Here is a 19,328-nt window from a genome sequence, read left to right as displayed (position 1 = left end):
TGTGTGTAATTTTTTTGTAAACCTGACCGGTTGATGGTTTTGTTAATTCAAATTGGGCTAAGTTCGATCCTTTTCTTGGGCCCGGCCAATGCATTTGCTTTGAAAAATGATCTGTTCCATACTACTTTTAAGAAACTTGTCTTCTATCTGAATCATCACTAGTAGTTGTACTTCCTCCGTTTCTAAATATAGATCTTTTTAGAATCTTCACTACAAATTACATACAAAAAAATAAAAAATAAATACAGTAAAATATGTCTATATACATTTATATGTACTATGTAGTGAAATTTAAATGACTTATATTTAGAAAACGGAGGAAGTACATGGCACAGACGACCATTCTGATGAGCGGTACGTACTCTAGACGTGTACCTGTTGCAAGCAAATGGTGTGGTAAAATTAACAAATTTGATCCAGAAGCGAAGGTATTTTACAAACTGAACTACGTTTGTAAAAAAATTCACCCGCCTGACCTTTTATGTGGCGTCCGATAGTTAGGCGGCACACTATACTGTGTGACGTCGTTGTCTTAGGCGCCACACAGTGTAGTGTGATGTATATGCCTTAGGCGTCACACTAGGTCTCAGGCGTCACACAACGTAGTGTCAAACGCTACACAGTGTAGTGTGGCGTCTAAGACAAAGACGTCACATAAAAGGATCAGCTGGATGGATTTTTTTCAAACGTAGTTCAGTTTGTAAAATACTTTTGGGTCAATTTTTTCCACTTTGCCACCTGGTGTGTACCGTGTCACTCAGTCTCTGTGCAAACCAGGCTGATGGACCAGCCACTGGCTGCTCATGCTCTAAGCGTGCCTCGTAGGCTCGAAACGTATGTGCCGTGCCGTGCCGAGCCGACAGACCGACTGCTGGGCTGGCTCACGGACGCGTCTGTCTCGGCGGGAAAGCGCATGGGGCCGGGCATTCGTCTTCTTCCCCGCGTCCTGTCGAGAGTTGGGTCTGACCTCGACTCTCTCCGATTCCGATCGATCGGTCCGGTCGACTAACTCGTGCCGACCTCCACATGACATTGACAACAAGGAAACAAAGCTCGCCGCCCGATTGATTCAAACGGTCGCTCCTGCTACTACTACTAACTAAGCACATGCGTATACGTACGTATAGCTGGCTGACGAGGCCTTTCGCATTGACATCCACCAAAACTATCTGGATCCACTTTCTTGTTTGTTAAATTGCTTGTTCCTACGAGAAGCTTCGCGAGTAAGAATTCGCCTTGATACGGGTGCGATCGATTAGACACGGCCAACAAGCTGACAAAGGATGATGCCATTTTAGGTGGGCGGGACTGTCAGGTGCGAAAGAAAACCCTAGTAATGGTGCATGTTGAATGGCCGATGCATGATCAGTTAACCTGCTTTTGCTGGGGCGGCTTTCGTCGTCACCTGAAAAAAACCAAATACAGCAGTGCACGCGTTTGTCACCGAGACTTGTTGCGTGCCACGGTGCCAGGATCAACTTTACATTTGGGAAAACAAATAAATTGAGAAAGATCGATTTTCCACATGGACCATGCACCTCTGTTCTGGACCCTTTTTTTTTGTGTGTGTGTGTCTCCGGCACGAGGGCGCGGAGGTCAAACCTCTTCATCTTGTTTTTGCCGAATGGGGAATATCTAGCCTGCGTGGTGTAATGCAGGTAGAGTTGGGCCGGGCAACGCGTCACTAGTCCACGTAGAGTACCATGGACAGGTGTACGAGACGGGTTCCACGATCGGAAGCCTCCGGGGGGTCGTCATGTACGTACGTAAATCAGGACTGAGTTCGTGGTTCCGTCAAACAACTGCCGTCCAGCCAAAGTCCTGCCTCTATAACAAACGTCACAACACTTTAATCATAGCCAGCTATTGGCAACCTGTCTTTCATTACCATCACGAGTGTATACGGGGCACAAGGCAGGCTTAAACACTTGGTAGCACGCAACATGTCCAATCCAATCCAATCATGCACAAAACACATCAGCGTCAAAATCGAATGCCATCGACCCCATAAAGACGGCCCAAATTCAGGTAAAAACGGGTGTAGGCAAACTACATCTGTATAATGATCCTCCTCGTCTCCTCATCAATCATTGCTATCCTTTCCATAGCTGGAGCTCGCCCAAGCGCGCACGCACACGAAACGCCGTCACAGCCACATGAACGAAACCTCCTACGTCACTATTAGGAAAAAACATGCGATTTCCTGCAAAAAGGAAGGAAAACATAACGTGGCCAGGCAAACCACAACCTTTTTTACAGGAAACATCCAAACCCAAACCCACAAGAGACATGAACGATGGCAACTCTTCAACGCGGAAAGCATGTCCAGGACAAAAAACATGCCACCGCTGAAACACGATATCACACGCGACACGACACATCGCTCACAAGAAATATAGCTAGGCCCCTGATCATACACATCCTTGTCTACATCAGTCTTTAGCGTTCATATAAGACGATAGTTGAAAGCCTGCTCATCGTTGAGATTATAAATAGATAGAGAACTTTGGGCAGTGAGAAGATCGACGAAAAGAGGTTAGTCGCTGTCTCACAGGTAGAAGCTGGGGAAAGGGAAAAGAAATCATGGTAGCACTACAAGCAAAATCGTACCCTCACCGAAGGGTTGAAGGGTTTGCGGAGAGGTTCTTGGCCAACTTCAGCTTCGGAGAAGCTGGTGATCTATGTCTGTCCATGTCGATCCCGCTTAGTTAACTAGCCTTGGTTTTGTTCACGCCGTGCTGCAGAAATTTGGAACGGTACTGCTCCGCCAGCGATTTATCCACGCCTCCCGCCCCGCTCGCGTCTTTCCTCACCCTTTTCATGGCCTTATCTCTCTTCTGCTCGCTGTCGTTTCTGTTCCTCCTTTTTCTCCGCGCATCCGCCTGAGCATGTACCGTGGATGGCCCCTGATGAATCAAATGGAACAGAAGTGACAGCATTAGATTAACTTCACTGCATCTAAATGGGGTACTGCTGCAACATAAATTCGGTACTAACACTCGGCGCAGCACTCGGGGCTGCATCTGTTTGATTTCCATCTGACGCATTGGAGGTTCCCTTATTTGACTGCCGTGCTCGTTTTGCAGGCCTTTGAGATTGCCTTTTGTCTCCCTGTGTGCTTTCCACAGTGCTAGGACCTCCAGGAACTGACAGACCATCTGAAGGTCCTTTGCCAGAGTCGGATAATTTAGATGGTATATCTTGCGATTCTCGCTTGATCCCTTTTCCAAAAGGTCTCTTCTTATTTGCTGGACGAGGGGCATCAGTTGTAGACTGACCTCCCAGAGCCCTCCGCTCTTGTGCAGCCTCTTTTGCCCTATCATTGCGTTCTTTCCGAATCTTCTGGAGACGCATTTTTTCAACATCCTCAAGTGCAAACTCCACAATTGGACGACGTTCTGTACCAAAAGTTCCTGCAAAGACGTAAAGAATGATAAGTGATAAGTGATAACACAGACCAAACCATTCTGCGTTCGGCATTAAACATTCAACAGAATAGGCAATAAGAAAGGAGCACCAACAGGCAACATGTTGTTGGTTACAAATGAATATCAGAGATACAAATAGTCTGTTTTGATATTTTCATAACCAAATGGCATCACCAAATATTATCCCATAAAAATGTGAAACTATCAGGAGCAAACAATACCCCTGTCATTATGTACAAAAGAATATCAAACAGCGGTATGAAAATGCAAGACAGTCCATGGGTGTTAAAGTATGAGTGAAGATAGGCAACGCTGACAAACAGCACCAGTAAATAAGATGAAGACAGCAATGATGCACATTATTTCATAAATGTTTGCATGCAACCCAGCCCCAATGTGTTATGCAGCAAATATAGAAGTGTAGGTGCAATCAAAGGATGATACGTTACGTAAGCAAAATCAACTCACTGTAAAATGTTTTTGATATAAACATGCTGCATCACGAAGTAGAAACACAGGGCAGAACAATTGGCACAACATTGGCAGGTGCGAAAAAAAAGTTACCAGGGTTGTTGTTTAGAACCCTCAGAGCTACAAGAGCATGCTCATGTTCTTGAAAGTCAACAAAGGCTACCCCTCGTGAATGCTTCTGTGCAGCACCCTGACCTTTCTTTTCATTGTTTAGGATATTTACCTGCTCAAGACAAATGCATACACATAAGCTTCACAAAGATACCTAAAAAATAGCACAGAGAAACTTGGATGGTAAACCACAATTAAACCTTCCGGATGACAGGATTTTGCTTGGTAGCACGAGAAATTACTGCTTCTCGGCAAAGCTTCTTTACATCATTAATGGTCAAAGTCTTCGGCAAATTGTAAATGATAAGCCTTGTTCTAGAGACGTGGAATTTTGGAGATACAAGCATTTCTGCTTTTCTTTTAGCCAACCTACAAGATAAAATAGCAACCATTTCTTATGCACTGTTGACGAAATAACAGAAGGCAGATAACAAGAGAAAACAAGGTTCTGATCTATGTAATCAAGACATTTCCCTGCAAGCAAGGAGGCATAGATATGTAAAAAATTGTAAATGCAAGTGAAGAGAAGGCACTGCCATTACGGAAAAAGAGACTGAGAATGAATTCCCACAAATTCATCAAATTATGTAAAAATAACAGGTAGAAATTTTAAATTAGCATAACAAAATCGACACATTGAATTTATTGATACTACTTAATACGGATGAACTACGAAACAAGAGTTAAGAGCAACTCTTACCAACTACGTTTATTCATGTCAACATCTGATACACCTTCAGCAGCGGGCGTTCCAGGGAGTATTTCACCTTCCTGTTTCAACACTGACCTTTCAGGGACAGAAAATAATAGAAGTATAGAATGGAGTGCAGATAAAAGAGGTAACTGTTAAACTTGCCTTTGACAAGTACAGGTTGCGTCGATCCTCAATCTCATTCTTTCCCTTTTCCAGTTCCTTTTTGTGAGCTGACTCCTTGTCCAGCGCTTTCTTAACATTAAGTGGTCTGCTTTTTACAAAAATTCCTAATCCAGGAGCAGCATTAGCAGCAGAAACTGCTGCATCGGCTGCCTCTGCTGTAGAAAACTTGAGAAAACCAGTCCCTCTAGGTCTCCTGCACAGACAGTGCAAAAACTGTTGGAGTCAATGAATGCATTAAGTAAAGGTTCTGTGGTCGATACAACTGGTGAAGAATGGACACGATTAAATATTCCTGGTCAGATGGTTAAACATACTTTGTGAGTTTATGCAGAACTGGGAAGAAAGACTGAACCTTCCCAAACACTGAGAACCGCTCTGTTACCTCCTCATTGCTAATATCAAAAGGAAGGTTGCTTATGAATATTGTCCTATCCAGGCCAGTGTCTTCTTTATTAGGTTTCAAAGAAGGAACAGTGCTTTCTGTCTCTGCTACAAGTTTAGGTTCTGCCAACATGACAGCTGCAGGTTTCGAAGCAGGAATGATACTTTCTGCCTTTGTTACATCCTTAGATTCTGCCAACTTGACAGCTGCAGGTGACTGGGGTTGCTTCTTTTTTGGTGTGTCATTTTCTGTTTCAGAATCTGTATCAATATCAGAACTCTTTTCTGGTGTGTCATTTTCTGTTTCAGAATCTGTATCAATATCAGAACTCTCAACACCAGACCGCTCAGACTTCTCCGATGACTTGATCAAATTTTCAAGAACTTTTCTAGAAATGTCCGCTTCACTTTTGAAATCATCCTCAGGAAGACGATTCGAAGTCTCCTGATCAAGTTCACAGTTATCATCGCTGTCATCTCCTCCAACAAGATTATCTTCAGAGGATTCCTCGTCACTGCCCTTGTCAGATATATCTTCCAACTCTGAAAGTACATGCAGGTCTCAGAATCACAATAGTAACTCAAAGAACTCAAAGCATTGATTGACGACCTTATGAGAAGGCACGCAGTGTACTAATTAAATACTCCCCCCGTTCCAGAATATAAGGTGCATCAATTTTCAGGAAAGTCAAATGTTTGTATGTTTGACCAAGATTATAGAATCAAAACACGTACAATACATAATATACTCCCTCCGTTCCTAAATATAAGTCGTTTTAGCGTTTTCACTAGTGGACTATATACAAAGCAAAATGAGTAAATCTACACTTTAAAATATGTCTATATACATCCGTATGTAGTCTTCTAGTGCAACCTTTAAAAAGACTTATATTTAGAAATGGAGGGAGTATTAAATATGAAAATACTTTTCATGATGGATCAAATGATATAGATTTGTTATTGCAGATATTATTATATTTTTTCTAAAAACTTGGTCAAACCTACACATATTTGATTTTGAAAGAACTTATACACCTTATATTTTGGAACAGAGGGAGTAGTTGGACAATCATGGTACCATCGTGGTTTAGCTTTAGAAAACAAAATATACTCCTGTTTCCTGAGGAACTATATCAAGGAACCAGCATGGTCTTTAATCAAGTATCAAAAATGAGTGATTTCCAATCTAACACCGTATTGGTTTATTATATCATTCAGATTCAGGCAAGTGTAAATTTTGGATTAACTGTAGAGAAAACTATAGCCTTATGAGAAGTCTCTGAATGAACGAAAGTATAAACACTGGTATAAGAGTTTATATTTACCATCGCCCTTAGCATCCGACTTTGCAGCAACAGCATATACATTCTTTGGAACGGCCCAATCAACAGCTACTGTTCTTTTTGCAATAACTTTTCCATTAACATTTTTTATAGCCTGGTTCAGAGAAATCATGGCAAGTTAGGACTTCCTATGAATATTTACTCTTACTGCATAAAGTACCGACGACCATACATTTTCTGCATCCTGTTTGCGTGTGAAAGACAGAAAAGCAAAGCCTTTTGACTTCCTGTAAAAAGAACAAATGCAACAGAGTTATCACATATTACGAGTTGCTTGACTAACCAAGGGAATATAGGATTAATGAAAAACATTACCCATCATCAGATTTTTGTGGAATGGAGACATCCCAGACAAATGCTTCACAACTAAATATGTCCATGATCTCCTTTATAGTAACCTGTGAGAATGAAACATCCATGTATAGTTTCTCTTTCATATGGTCTAGAAAATAATTTTGGAAGGGACGAATTTGCATTCAGACAAGCACCTTGAATGGCAGGTTCCTGACTATCACTCTCCATTTCCTGATCTTTGAACCCTGAATAGCAACAAACAAGTTTCAGACACTGCAAGTAAATGAGCGAACTATAGAAATACAATTGAACTAATCGAACAGAAACATAATGAAATGGTTTTTCAGATAAACAAATGTGTATCTCTTTTTTTTTAGAGAGAACCACATGTTTCATTAATCGAAAAACAAGTTACAATAAGCAACACACGTGGAAACTAAAAGACAAACCGGGATAAAATGATTATCCTGAATTTGCAGATAAAAACCTAAAAGATCGAGAAATACAAAACGATCCCTATGGTTTCCTGCAACCACCATAGCGAACGGCCGCCGCCCAACTCCAGCGCCGCCGAGGCGAACGCCGGAAGAGACGCCAAGCCTCCACCATCCCAAGGTCAGAGAAAGCACCATCGCCAACGAGGCTTTGTGAGTCGATGAACAGGCCCGCTGCACGCAGCAAGGCACATGTCGCTGTGGCACGTCGACCGGGGGACGTCCCCGTGCTGTCTTGGACCAAGATTTGTCGCCTCCCATCAACAAAGTTGGAGAGGAACGGTAGATCCACCACCTTCGGACCGACATCCTCGCTCCAGAAGAACCACCTCGCCCTGGCCGCCAGCGCCGTCGCGAATAACCACGAACGCCAGCGACAGACCGAGAAACTGATCTCGCCAGATTTGAAGAACGTCGAGAAGACCAAGCCGTCGATCTGAAGGACCGAGCAGCACGCATTGCCATCAACTCCAAGACGCCGCCCTGAAGGTCGCCGCCAGTGTGGGAATAGAGTTGAGGCAGATTTATTTGCCCGGACGCCGCTCCCACCACCCCAACGGCGTCCCAAGAAAACACTAGACCAACTCTAACTACAAGCCGGCGTTGCAGCGCCGTCGCAGCGCCGTGGTCCCCACCTCCTCACGTCGCCGGAGTGGGCAACGAAGGAGGCAGGGACCGGTGGCGACCGGTGTTGCTGGGGCAGTTCCTCGCGATCGCCTTCTAGCGGGAGCGGTTCGGCGTCTGCCTGGAGAGTTTTGTGCCTCCGCGCTAACAAATGTGTATCTCTTGTGCAAAAGGGGGAAACACTCATTAACCAAGAATTGGATTTTATACAAAAATCATGGCACCGTCCACTTGGACAATAGCACCAATAGTCATTGTGATAAAATATTATACAAAAAAGAAACCAGACATTCAAAGAATTATAGACTTTGGCTCTCACTGGATTGTCGGTTTTTGGGCCAAAATCCCCCGTAAAGTAATACCCCTGCAAAAGAAAAACGGCTGGTCCGCGAATGCGTGATTGGTTGGCCGTTTCTGGGTTGTAAAAAATACACGCGTTTCCCAGATTAAACCCGTAATCAGCGGGGTTTTGTCATAGACCTCCGCCCACCGGTATGACTTACAACTGTATTTTCCGCATTTTTGTCAGTGGCAAGTAAATTACAGGTGTATATCAAATATGACCTGTGTTGGAAAAGGCAGCGCCTAGGTGGCACTTAGGCACGCTTAGGCGCTAGGCTACAACCAAACACCTCGCCTAGGGCATAAGCAGAAGCCTAGGTAGTGAAAACAATAAATTGTCCACTAGAGCGAGAACTCATGCCATATTGCATTGATGACCCAAATGGGCCATATTTCAATGGACATTGTATGATAGTTTAATCACTTACATGCTCTAAATTAATGCATGTGTGCATATAATATTCCAAACATGCCCTAATAGTCAAAACTATATGACTGCCTAGGCCACGCCTAGTACGCTTAAGCCTGCCTAGGCGCTAGGCAAAGGCCAGCCGCCTCGCTTATGAGTTTAAAATTATCAGGTGCTCCCAAGCAGGGCCTGAGGGAATCTCCTAAACTAAAAGTGGGAGAAACCATGATCTGGTTTCAGTTAGCTACAATTGAGGACGATTACTTCATGGTCCAAAATTCAGCTTTAGTTCAACCATTTCACAGACAGTAGCCAATGCCTGATAGAAGCTTCAGCTTGGCCCCAAAACAACACAGCAATGAGAATTCAGAAAATCCTCTTTCTGTAGCAGGAGTGGGGATGGGGGTAAGACAAGTAAGGGACAAGTCTTGTTAATATACGATAATAGTAGTCATACAAAGGCACTGTTATTTACAAGAAAAATGTGGGATAACTCAGCCACCACCGAATGACAGCGTAAACATGCTGATCCTGATTACAAGGCACTTAGGACATGATAACATATATACCTCCAGGGGAACTCTCAAACTGCAACTAAGTCATCTGATAAAAAAATTGTAGCCAAGAAGACTTACAAGTTTGAGGTGTTAAGGCACCCTGGAAGGCATAGCAGAACATAGATATGAGAATTCAAGATAAGAAAGGTTTGAAACCACTTTTAGTTACCGCACGTTCACTCATTTTTTAATTACCACACACCCTCCAATCTTTAATTACCATACCAAGGTGTAATATATCACTGAAGTAAAACCGAATGCTAAAGTATGTAGTACGTAGTAAAGAAAAACAGGTGGCAAAAGAAAATGATTTCAATTTTGTTTAGTTGCAGAAAAGGAACGAGACAATCAAACTAGATAATTAAGCAATGGCAGGATATTAAGATAAATACAGCACAAAAAGACAGCCGACCTCCCCACCAAGTTGACGAGCCCAAACAATTGCTCCTTTTATCTCCTTGTGATGCAAGAGGACAACAGCCTCCCAAGCTGATTTCACACTTGAAAAGAGTACTGCTGCCGCATCCGATGTGCACCCATCGCGTGCAAGCCCTGGAGGGGATGAATGCCATATTCTACTGTTAACATTTTTTTAACTTTGCATGCCAGTTATGCTAAATGAGCTAACTGTATGGTGAAGTACATAAAGATTCAAACATGTCTGAATTCATTCTATTTTCTTATTAAAATGCCACAACAATTATGACGTGGCCTTTTGTGATGCCTTACTTTTCTGTCATCTTAAGCCGACAAAGAAACCTTGACGGCACAACCTTCTCTGCCGTGCTCTTGTTTTCAGTCAAACAAATGAAATAAATAATACCGATGTCCTCCATTTAGCCAACCATGATCGAGAGGATGGTTAAGTTTAAACATTCTTCTCCAGTGAGGAATAAATTAATGAGAATGTAATGAAAAAAGGAGTAAGGAATAGAGAATGAGAACTCAATGGACAAACAACACATGTGTGCACGGATAGGAGAATAAAAAACAATAATGTTCTTTTTACCAAGCAAAAAGCACATGCAGCTGGAACTAGAATTGTGAACTAAGAAATTAAGCACCGCAAAAATAATCATGTTTAACAATTCAAGTTCAATAAAAAATATGCTAGCAACGTGCAAATACCAAATATGGACAATCCTCATGTGTTACGTGCACAGGGTACAAGTCATGTAGAGCTAACAGTTCAAAGCATAAGCATCATCTTCATCAGAAAACATGCATGCAGTCAATTGATGAGCATAAGAATGGGTCATTTGACGTGCAACTTTAAATAAGATTCAAATCTATCATAATCATTTGAAGATTCATATCAACAATAATGCCATTGAAGTTACCACGTGTTATGAATAACAGGCTTCCTTTTCACTCTCCCTGGCCCTGGGTGTGGTTGCTAGCAAGGTGCTGCTGCACCACTTGAGTCGAGGTAGTACCTGACTAGACCTAAGGGCCCCTATCTTAACTCATTACATAACAAACATGACATTTTAAAAGCAATGTGATATCTGTCACAATAGATTGGAATTACTTTTTTTAGACAAGAGATTGGAATTACTGTTGTAGCATGAACTCAAAGAACTATCACACCAGAACAATTATTGTGTTGACAGCATAATATACAATTAAAATTAAGGAAAACTAGGTGTGGGGTGCATGGGAAGTGAAAATAGAGCATGAATAGATCATACCATGGAGATCCATTTCCTCTTTTGGAAGTGGATAATTTACTGACACTACCGTGCCAATCTCTCCTGCCAGGCGGAAAACTTCACTAGCCATAGAGAAATCTTGAAGGCCACCAAATATAACAGTTTTGGCAATCCTAATCATTAGGAGATAAATAATTACAAGTCAAATTGAGTTGAACTGAAACAGATAAAAAATGCTACAATATTATATCTTCAACCAAAATAACTAAGAAATAGTACTTGAAGAGGCAGATTTAAAACAAGGGGAGAACAAATTTCAGCAACAATATGGCATGCCACATTTTGCGTAATGTGGTATTGTCCACTAAATATAGAAGTGTCCCAGTTCACACCTTTGCTTTTCAGAACTTTTCGTTTTATCAGTAGCATTAATGCTAACTTCCTTTGCTACTTTGGTATCCTTGGCCGGTAACTGTGGTGGTCCTGGTTCAACACAATATCTTGCATCAGAAAATTTTGAAGTACCAGCAAAACTGAACAAGAGAAAAGGTGCATAAAGTTAAACAGCTTCCAAATAAAACCTGTATCTGTTTTATGAGAGGTTTCCTTCAGTTTTACAGGAGCAGGAGTAGGATTATCTTCTTCTTCATCTTTTGCACTGGAGTCATCAGCTTGCACTGCTTACAGACAAAAACAGCAGGATCATCAGAAACTCAATCTATTGGGCAGTTTCATAATCAACAAATTATTGATATTTACCGCTCTCTTTCTTTTGCAAACGCTCCTTCAATGGAGCACGTTGTATTGCGAGCTTAACTCTGATTTTCCTACCAGCAACAGCAAAGCCATTCTTTTGTTGAATAGCTCGCTCAGCATCTTGAACAGTGGCACTGATATAATACAAACACATTTAAGTCAACTATGCTAAAAGGGTCAAGGTCATTTTTATGCACAGGTAATTCCGTAATTGTCAGCAGAAACATACTCTTCTTTGAAGAAATACACTTGTACAGTTGTACCAGCACATGAACCAAGCTTTATCTATCAACCAAGCTTAAATGATTTGGCCTATCTCATATCCGAGTTTCAAGGAATGATTTCTTTTCTTTCAAGCAACCCATAGAACTGACTGACCATCCAATTTGAATTAAAATGAAAGAGAAGTATGATCAAGTGGAGGCCAAGAACTCAGTGAACATGTAACATACTTCTAATGAGAATAAGAATTGCTACAACCGAGGCTAACTGTTATGATGTGGTTGACAATGCTAACTAGGCTAACCACGACATTACACGACAAGAATGATGAGTACTGGAAAACTTTAACAAGTCAAGTTCAGAACTCACAATTGTACAAACCCAAATCCTTTACTCGTCTCGGACCCTGCATAACAAAAACAGCCACAGAAGAAGTTGTTGGTCACAAGCAACGGGAAATTAACCCCTGATAAACACCATATAGAGCCATCAAATCTCTCAACCGTCAGCTGATGAGCTCACCTTTCGACGCGACCATGAAGCAGCGCCTCACCGGCCCGACCTCGCTGAACACCGTCTCGAGCTGCACAGCAACAGCACAAGCGGAAAATCACACCAGGAGCCTCAAAACACCCAACACTGAGTAAACGCGCAGATTAGTAGAGGGAGGAGCGCCACGACTACGAGCTCGCCCTTACATCGGAGGACTTGTAGGTGTACGGCAGGTTGGAGACGAAGACGGTGGAGGGGCTGTGGCCCCCGCCGGCGGCGCCGGCGCCTCCGGCGACTGCAGCGTCGCCTTCCGCGGCGGGTTCTCCTCCGGCTCCGGCTCCGGCTCCGTCGCCGCGGGCGCGGACGCGCTGCTTCCCCTTCCCCATCGCCGGCGTGCGCTGCAGGGGACGGCCGTGGGAGCTGGGTGGGGTTGTTCGCGGTTGGCGATGGGGCGAGAGGTTTTGGTGGGCTAGGGTTTATACGCTGGACGGAGAATGGGTCGGTCCTCGCTTTTGGGTGGACCGAAACTGGGCTGGCCCGTAACCGTAGCCCGGGTCTGTTGGTGCTGGACCAAAGGTGAGGGAAGTCCTAATCAGCGCTGCAGGCGCCGGTTTTGCCTGCTGGCGCACACTACAGATCCGGCTGGGCCGAGGCCCATTGTTTTTTCCTTGCTCGAGCGTTGACGATGAAAGTTGCGCATGTGGCATCGCTCTCCTGTAGCATGGATCATACTTCACATTTTTCGGGGGCAAAAGTCAGGAAAATGTGAAAGCAGAATTTCATCGCATGGGAAAAAGTGAGTAAAAACGAAGGAGATGGAAAAAACTGAGTACGACTAAGGAACCAGGGACATAAGAATAAAAATCCCTTTATTTTTTGTGATGATGCTTCAGTGATGAAGTGTGTGACGATCATAAACTGCCACTAGCGCATTTTTATGGCAAAAAAGGGTTTTACGTGACATAAGTGGCTCGTCACAAAAAATGTTGATTTAGTAGCGATGAGCTGCTTGAGGGGCTACTTGGACAGTCTGGTTAAAGAGAGAAGTGAGATGTAGAAGAACATAAGAGTCTAGAGTATTTCTAGATGAGAGTTTTATATGAGTGAAAGTAGCGAACTTGAACCCACCTTGTATATTCCAAGAAACTGTAAGTATTTTGTTGTTAGTAAGAACAAAATAGCAACTCAGTATTATGGAGATGGATTTTTTGGGTTCAAAATATGCAATTTTCGACCAAAGATTGAGTTTGTAAGGTGAATCTTTGAACCATGATACGTTCTTCTACATATAGACACATAGTATATTTTTCGATCTTTTGAAACAATTTACCACATGGAATTAAATTAGCCGTTGGCATGTTCTAAGAGTAACCATTTACGCATCACTTACAATCTAAGGAAAAAAACTTTATCCTACAATTACATTTATCATGTCTTTGTAGGTGTTTCCAAATTATGTAAGAATGTATCAACCACAACAACTTCTTTTCCACCGGGAAAGAACTTCATGCACATTGGTGGTTGTATACTGAACATAGTGAGTAGTACTGATGGCAATGCAAATAGTCCCTCTCCACATATAAGGCCTGCTGCAACTGCCGATGACAACAAATTTGCACTTCTACTATTCATTTTAGTCCATAGATACAACACCGCGGTACCTAGGCACATATCTATGGGGAAATCAGGCCCTGCAAAGAATGGTAGTGCTACCACTGTCATATTAGGAAGATACTTGTGTAATTTCCAACCTTTTCCTTGAGATACCAATGAAAGTACATCTGTGAGAATTGTGATGCAAAATGCAGCAAAGCACATCGTAAGACAATACTTAGGTAGCTCATTCACTCCTCCAATACCAATCACACCAATGGCACGAAAGAGTCCAGCAAAAGGACAAGGGTAATGTGATTGAGCAGATCCAATAGTAACCCCGGGCTTATCACTTTTTTGAAAGGCAAGAAATATACATGGGCTAACAATAGAGCCAATAACTACACCAACAATTTGTCCAATGACCATAGCTCTTTCTGAGGTGAGTGTCATGTAACCTGTCTTGATGTCTTGTGTAGCTTGTGAAGAAATGTGTAGAGCTGCTATGACTATTCCACAAGCTACAAGGCCAGCAACAATTGCACCCGGTTTCACAATCCATGCTGCGAAAACAAATATTGTAAACTTCCCATATGTATAACCAACTGACCAATCTGTAAGTCCATTTGCATATGTGTTTGCAAACGCAATGACCGGCATGATGATATATAATGTGGCAACATGATAGAATTTAATCTGATCAAACAACCATGGGATAACAACTGCTGAGATTGTTGCACTTGCGATGTATCCTCCCACTGATATAGTCAAGGGGATTTTATTTTGAAGAAATACCTCAATCCTCTTACGATCATCGTAGTTAAGGCTAGGGTGTTTTTTCATGTAATTACTCAACCCTGAATCATCATCTTGCCGCTTGTGCTTAATGTCAATACAAGATGCAATAATGACTGTAAGAAAGTTGAATATTCCATCTGTGATGATAATTGTTATGCAAATGAAGACCTGTAGTGCAATTCAAAATAATTAGTCCCATAATTTTCTCGCTAGTCATGTAATCTTTTACAATAACAAAGAAAACTTGGAAGAAATGGTTTAGTATTAGTTTTTTGCCACGGAGGAGTGTTAGTATTCTCAAATGGATCTTACGATTAAAGTGGATTGTAACAATCCCAACATTAAATCTTTACATGGAATGTACTCTATAATATGGTTTCAAAAGGTTATTCTTGAGATACTTAACAAGATGGGCAATAATCTGTTGAACTTCGATTCATTTTTATCAATTGTCGAGCAAGCCTACTTATATCCTCTTTATTGACCCCTTGTCATATGCTAGTTTATGTTTGGAGTTTGTATTTGACTTGTGGTCTTAGATTGACCACCTCACACCATGCCTAGAGCAATGTGTGAACAAGCATGTGATTAACTATGAAATTCGATAAAAAGGCAACAAGGAAGATGGGAGGACTTCGAAGGACTATGAGTAGTGGTCATAGAGGATATAAATCTATGGAAGATTAGGATTCACAAAATTAACAAAGTGATTACATAGTTGTTGTAAGATAACAAGGAGGGGAAAAGAGTTGATGGATCAACATGGCGATGAGTGGCGCTGTTAGTGAGCATGAGGATGAAGTCGGTTGTAGGGAATATATATGGGTGGGGTTTGAAAAATTAATGGAAGTGACCGCACAGAAGGTACATGTTACTTGAAGATCTAGTGGTTTACTATTTTTTTAACTCAAACAGATTAACTATGTTTCAACTACACCAATTTCATAAGAGGATAATATAATTATCTCAAGCCTCGCCTCCTTCTCATCTTTATCACCTTATTAGCACATATCCATGTTTTATTATATCAACCTATCCAAGATATATACACCTAAATACAAACATCCCGCCTCTTCACCACCCATGAATAGCACTACATAAAATCAACGTTTGATATCACTAGCATCTTACCACACCTACTTGTTGAGTGAAGGCCCTTTAGTGTTTGCCATTTTAATAGGTCATTTTGGAGGAACTTAGTCTGAAGAATGTTTTCTATAAGCCCCCTCCAGGTCATAATATTGGAGTTAATTTATTTAGGAATGACTTGCATTCAAAGAAAGACAAACATGAGCTCAGACCATGTTTTAGTGCGCTTGAAGTCTAATGCATTATCTTTGTTCCTCTCCAATCTCTCTGGTCATTCCATCAACAATATTGATTCATTCTCTAGGAATTATCCAACTAAATCACTTGTAAAATTCAAGAGTTTTCAAACATAGAGAATAAATAATGTGTGGCATGTAAGCCACATGGTTTTCCGAATCACAAATTATCCAATTCATGTGATCTAGAAAGGCTAACCATTTAGAATATGTTCTGGTTCATGTGTTCGTGCACACGCGCACACACATGTATTGTTCTAAACTAACATAAGTAGCATTGATCAAATTTGCCTTTTGTCATTCTATCTGAGAGTATCCATTGGGTCAATACCCAGATGCTTCTAGTATGACTTTCTATAGAATCCTAGCTTTTTTAAGTTGCTCAATGACCCCTCTACGTAATTCTTTTGAATTTTGAATAGCAGTCAAGATCCATTGTTTTTATTATCAAACAATTTTTTTAATGAAAATAGATTATTTTGTAACCTTGCAACTTTTATGATCTCCTTCTGAACCAAGCAGGAATATTTGAATTCATTTGGCGCTCACGCTCCATAGGGAACGAGAACTTTATATAACACTTTCAGGGGTTTACAACCATTTGTGGTTACATGTAGTAAGACATGAGGCACACCTCTCACGATTTCTATATCATCCCAAGCCGTCACATGCGCTCCAGTTTCTTGAGCAGAAGCATTGCTCGTTCTAGCAGGTTTCCATATACTCCTGTGTAAAGAAATATAAGAGTGTTTAGATCGTGATCCAAACACTTTTATATTTTTTAGCAGGGAGTATATATATAGTTTTGCATGTATCAATGGTGTGCAGAGAATGTATAAGGATCATTAAGGTTTTAACGATTTAAAAGTTAACAGTTCTTTTAATTTATATTTCTTAAAAGTATCCTTACTAGCCTAACCTTAATTTAGTAGAGAGGAGGGAATTCTCAAAAGAAGTAAGGAGACTCCTGGCTCCCTTCTATCGCCGCGAGAAACAGCCCCCGCATCTCTGGCCACCCTCACGAGCACCAACATCATATCGACAGCAACAAATTGGGCTTCTCAAACACCGTGAAGGTCTGGATGGAGCAGAGGAACGCCGCCGAGTGATCTTGCTCGGACACGGTGACCCTCCAACCCTGTTGACGCTATTGTCCAATGGTCGTGTCTTATGTTTTTTTCTTGACATGGTACATACACAGACAAACATATAAACGCAGATACATGCACCCATATGAATGCATACACGTGCATCGTATCCCTATGGTCACTCTAGAGAGACTGAGTCAACACATCATCTCGAGATCGATGAGGTCACCACAGACACCTAGTATTTTGGCGGAAATGTCTCCGCCAACTGAACTAAAATCGCCAGAAAGTTTGAAATAAATTCATGAAAATGCGAACAACAGTGTCAAGTATAGGATTTGAACCATGACCCCATATCAATCTCACCCACCAACCACAAAACACACCCCTAGCCTTCACCAACCCACTCCGCCATGACCTCCCATTGTTGCCCCGTGTCGCCACAAAGACAACTTCCCCGAGGCTCCCCCCCCCCCGCCACACCTTGGTGTTTGGCACCACAACTCCCTAGACTCACCATAACGGCCACCAACCACCCTCCACGCAATACACTCTGATGGTACAACATAGTTTCTTGTCTATGCAGTTCACATGTTGACTTGAGATCCATTAAAAGAAATGCAACTCGAGACTGACATTTTTCTCAAAACTGCTCTTAAACCTAAATGAATTAGGAAAAATATTGTAAATGAAAAAGTTTCACCTTTCCGACATTTTTTCAATAGTGACCATTCCGAGAAGTAGACTAGAAAATTCCATGAAAATACTCTATGTGTCACCAGACAAGTATTGCACCATATTCGAACCGGTCTTAAACTGTAACGAATCTTGTAAAGTGTTCTACATGAAAAGTTTTGCGTAATCTATATATTTCCAATGGTGTATCACATGTATCCTCGTGACAAATGATTGAAACATTGTCTTGAAAATAGTATAAAAATCATGCAAAGTTTACAAGTTTCCATTACCGCAGTTTCACGATCTCTCTGTTGTAGTTCAAAAGTGATTGTAGAATAGTTATGCTACAACTTGTTGTGGAATTGATGAGATGTACATATATGTGCATCCTTATATTCCTTTATTATTGCTATAGCTTTGTATGTAATGTATGTGTTATTTATTTTCTCACCTGATTTCTAAATTATGGTAGTTCGAGAGGATGGACTAGAGAGTCTCTTGACAAACAATGACGAATCATGCCATCAATCTACTTTATTCTCATGTAATTTGATAAAAAATATTCTTCGAGCAATAAAGGAAGATGTTGATCTTGTCAACAATATACCATTTTATTTTGTCTCTCAATCCTAACTCACCACAGCCAGTCTTTAATTGTGCATGATCCAACTGTGAATGTGACAACAAGATCCTCATGGAGTACAATATATATTTAGAGACTTTAGACTCAAGTGATATAGGAAAATAATCTAATTATGGTAATGGAGGAATATAGTTTAGAGAATTATATGATAGTCATGTTTATCACCTCAAAGATATTCCCGATACGGATACATAATCAAAGAGCATATTTTCTAGGAAACATGACAATATTAGTTATTCATATTAAGTGACATAACTAATGATGAAATAATTTTAGTGTAGGAAAATCATCAAGGAATCTCATGACATTATTTCTTTTTGTCCAAGTTGACAAACATATTTATGAATAATGGGGACAATAATTTTTTCAAACAAATACAAAGGTTACTAGAATGTTCATATGAAGTTCAGATCATATATTTTTACGAGAGACAAATTTTTCAAAATATAAATGGCAACATTATTTTACCTTATACCTTTAGTAGTAAGTGTACCTAAATTTGAATATTAAATTTGGTGTGATTTTACTTTGTATTGTTATCACCCACTTGAGTAACACTTATGTATGAATTCTCAAGGGACTAAATGTGGTAAGTGAGGTGCAATGTTAAATGTATGACTTAAAGTAGTCGATCACATTTGGTATACTCAACTAAGAGAAGATGGAAGTAAGGATTAATGTCGAGAAATAAATGCACTATAATTTTCACCATGTTAGCTGGTACGTGTTGGTGAAATAACCACCAATGGA

General features: G+C 41.1%; 2 protein-coding genes across 2 annotated transcripts in view; both read right to left on the bottom strand.

The window, feature by feature from the left end:
- Positions 1-2,380: 2,380 nt before the first annotated feature.
- LOC123452788 (RNA-binding protein 28) lies at positions 2,381-12,966 on the bottom strand. Its single transcript, XM_045129501.1, has 19 exons — positions 12,660-12,966; positions 12,484-12,544; positions 12,331-12,367; positions 11,743-11,873; positions 11,565-11,660; positions 11,376-11,466; positions 11,023-11,156; positions 9,744-9,883; positions 7,100-7,150; positions 6,927-7,009; positions 6,784-6,838; positions 6,594-6,705; positions 5,202-5,811; positions 4,867-5,080; positions 4,711-4,781; positions 4,211-4,379; positions 3,993-4,122; positions 2,998-3,413; positions 2,381-2,906 (listed from the first exon to the last, which is right to left on the bottom strand). The coding sequence occupies exons 1-19, from the start codon at positions 12,837-12,839 to the stop codon at positions 2,709-2,711; spliced, it is 2,979 nt and encodes a 992-aa protein (XP_044985436.1). The 5' UTR covers positions 12,840-12,966; the 3' UTR covers positions 2,381-2,708.
- Positions 12,967-13,881: 915 nt separating this feature from the next.
- Positions 13,882-19,328, bottom strand: part of LOC123398937 (probable metal-nicotianamine transporter YSL3) — a 33,569-nt gene continuing 28,122 nt past the window's right edge. Inside the window, exon 6 of the mRNA XM_045093380.1 lies at positions 13,882-15,012. Coding sequence (XP_044949315.1) covers positions 13,882-15,012 — 1,131 coding nt within the window. The remainder of the gene's footprint in view (positions 15,013-19,328) is intronic.

Source organism: Hordeum vulgare, chromosome 5H (genome assembly GCF_904849725.1).
Source record: "Hordeum vulgare subsp. vulgare chromosome 5H, MorexV3_pseudomolecules_assembly, whole genome shotgun sequence".
NCBI lineage: Eukaryota > Viridiplantae > Streptophyta > Magnoliopsida > Poales > Poaceae > Hordeum > Hordeum vulgare.
The sequence above is the reverse complement of the archived record's forward strand: the minus strand, read 5'-3'. Positions and strand labels throughout refer to the sequence as shown.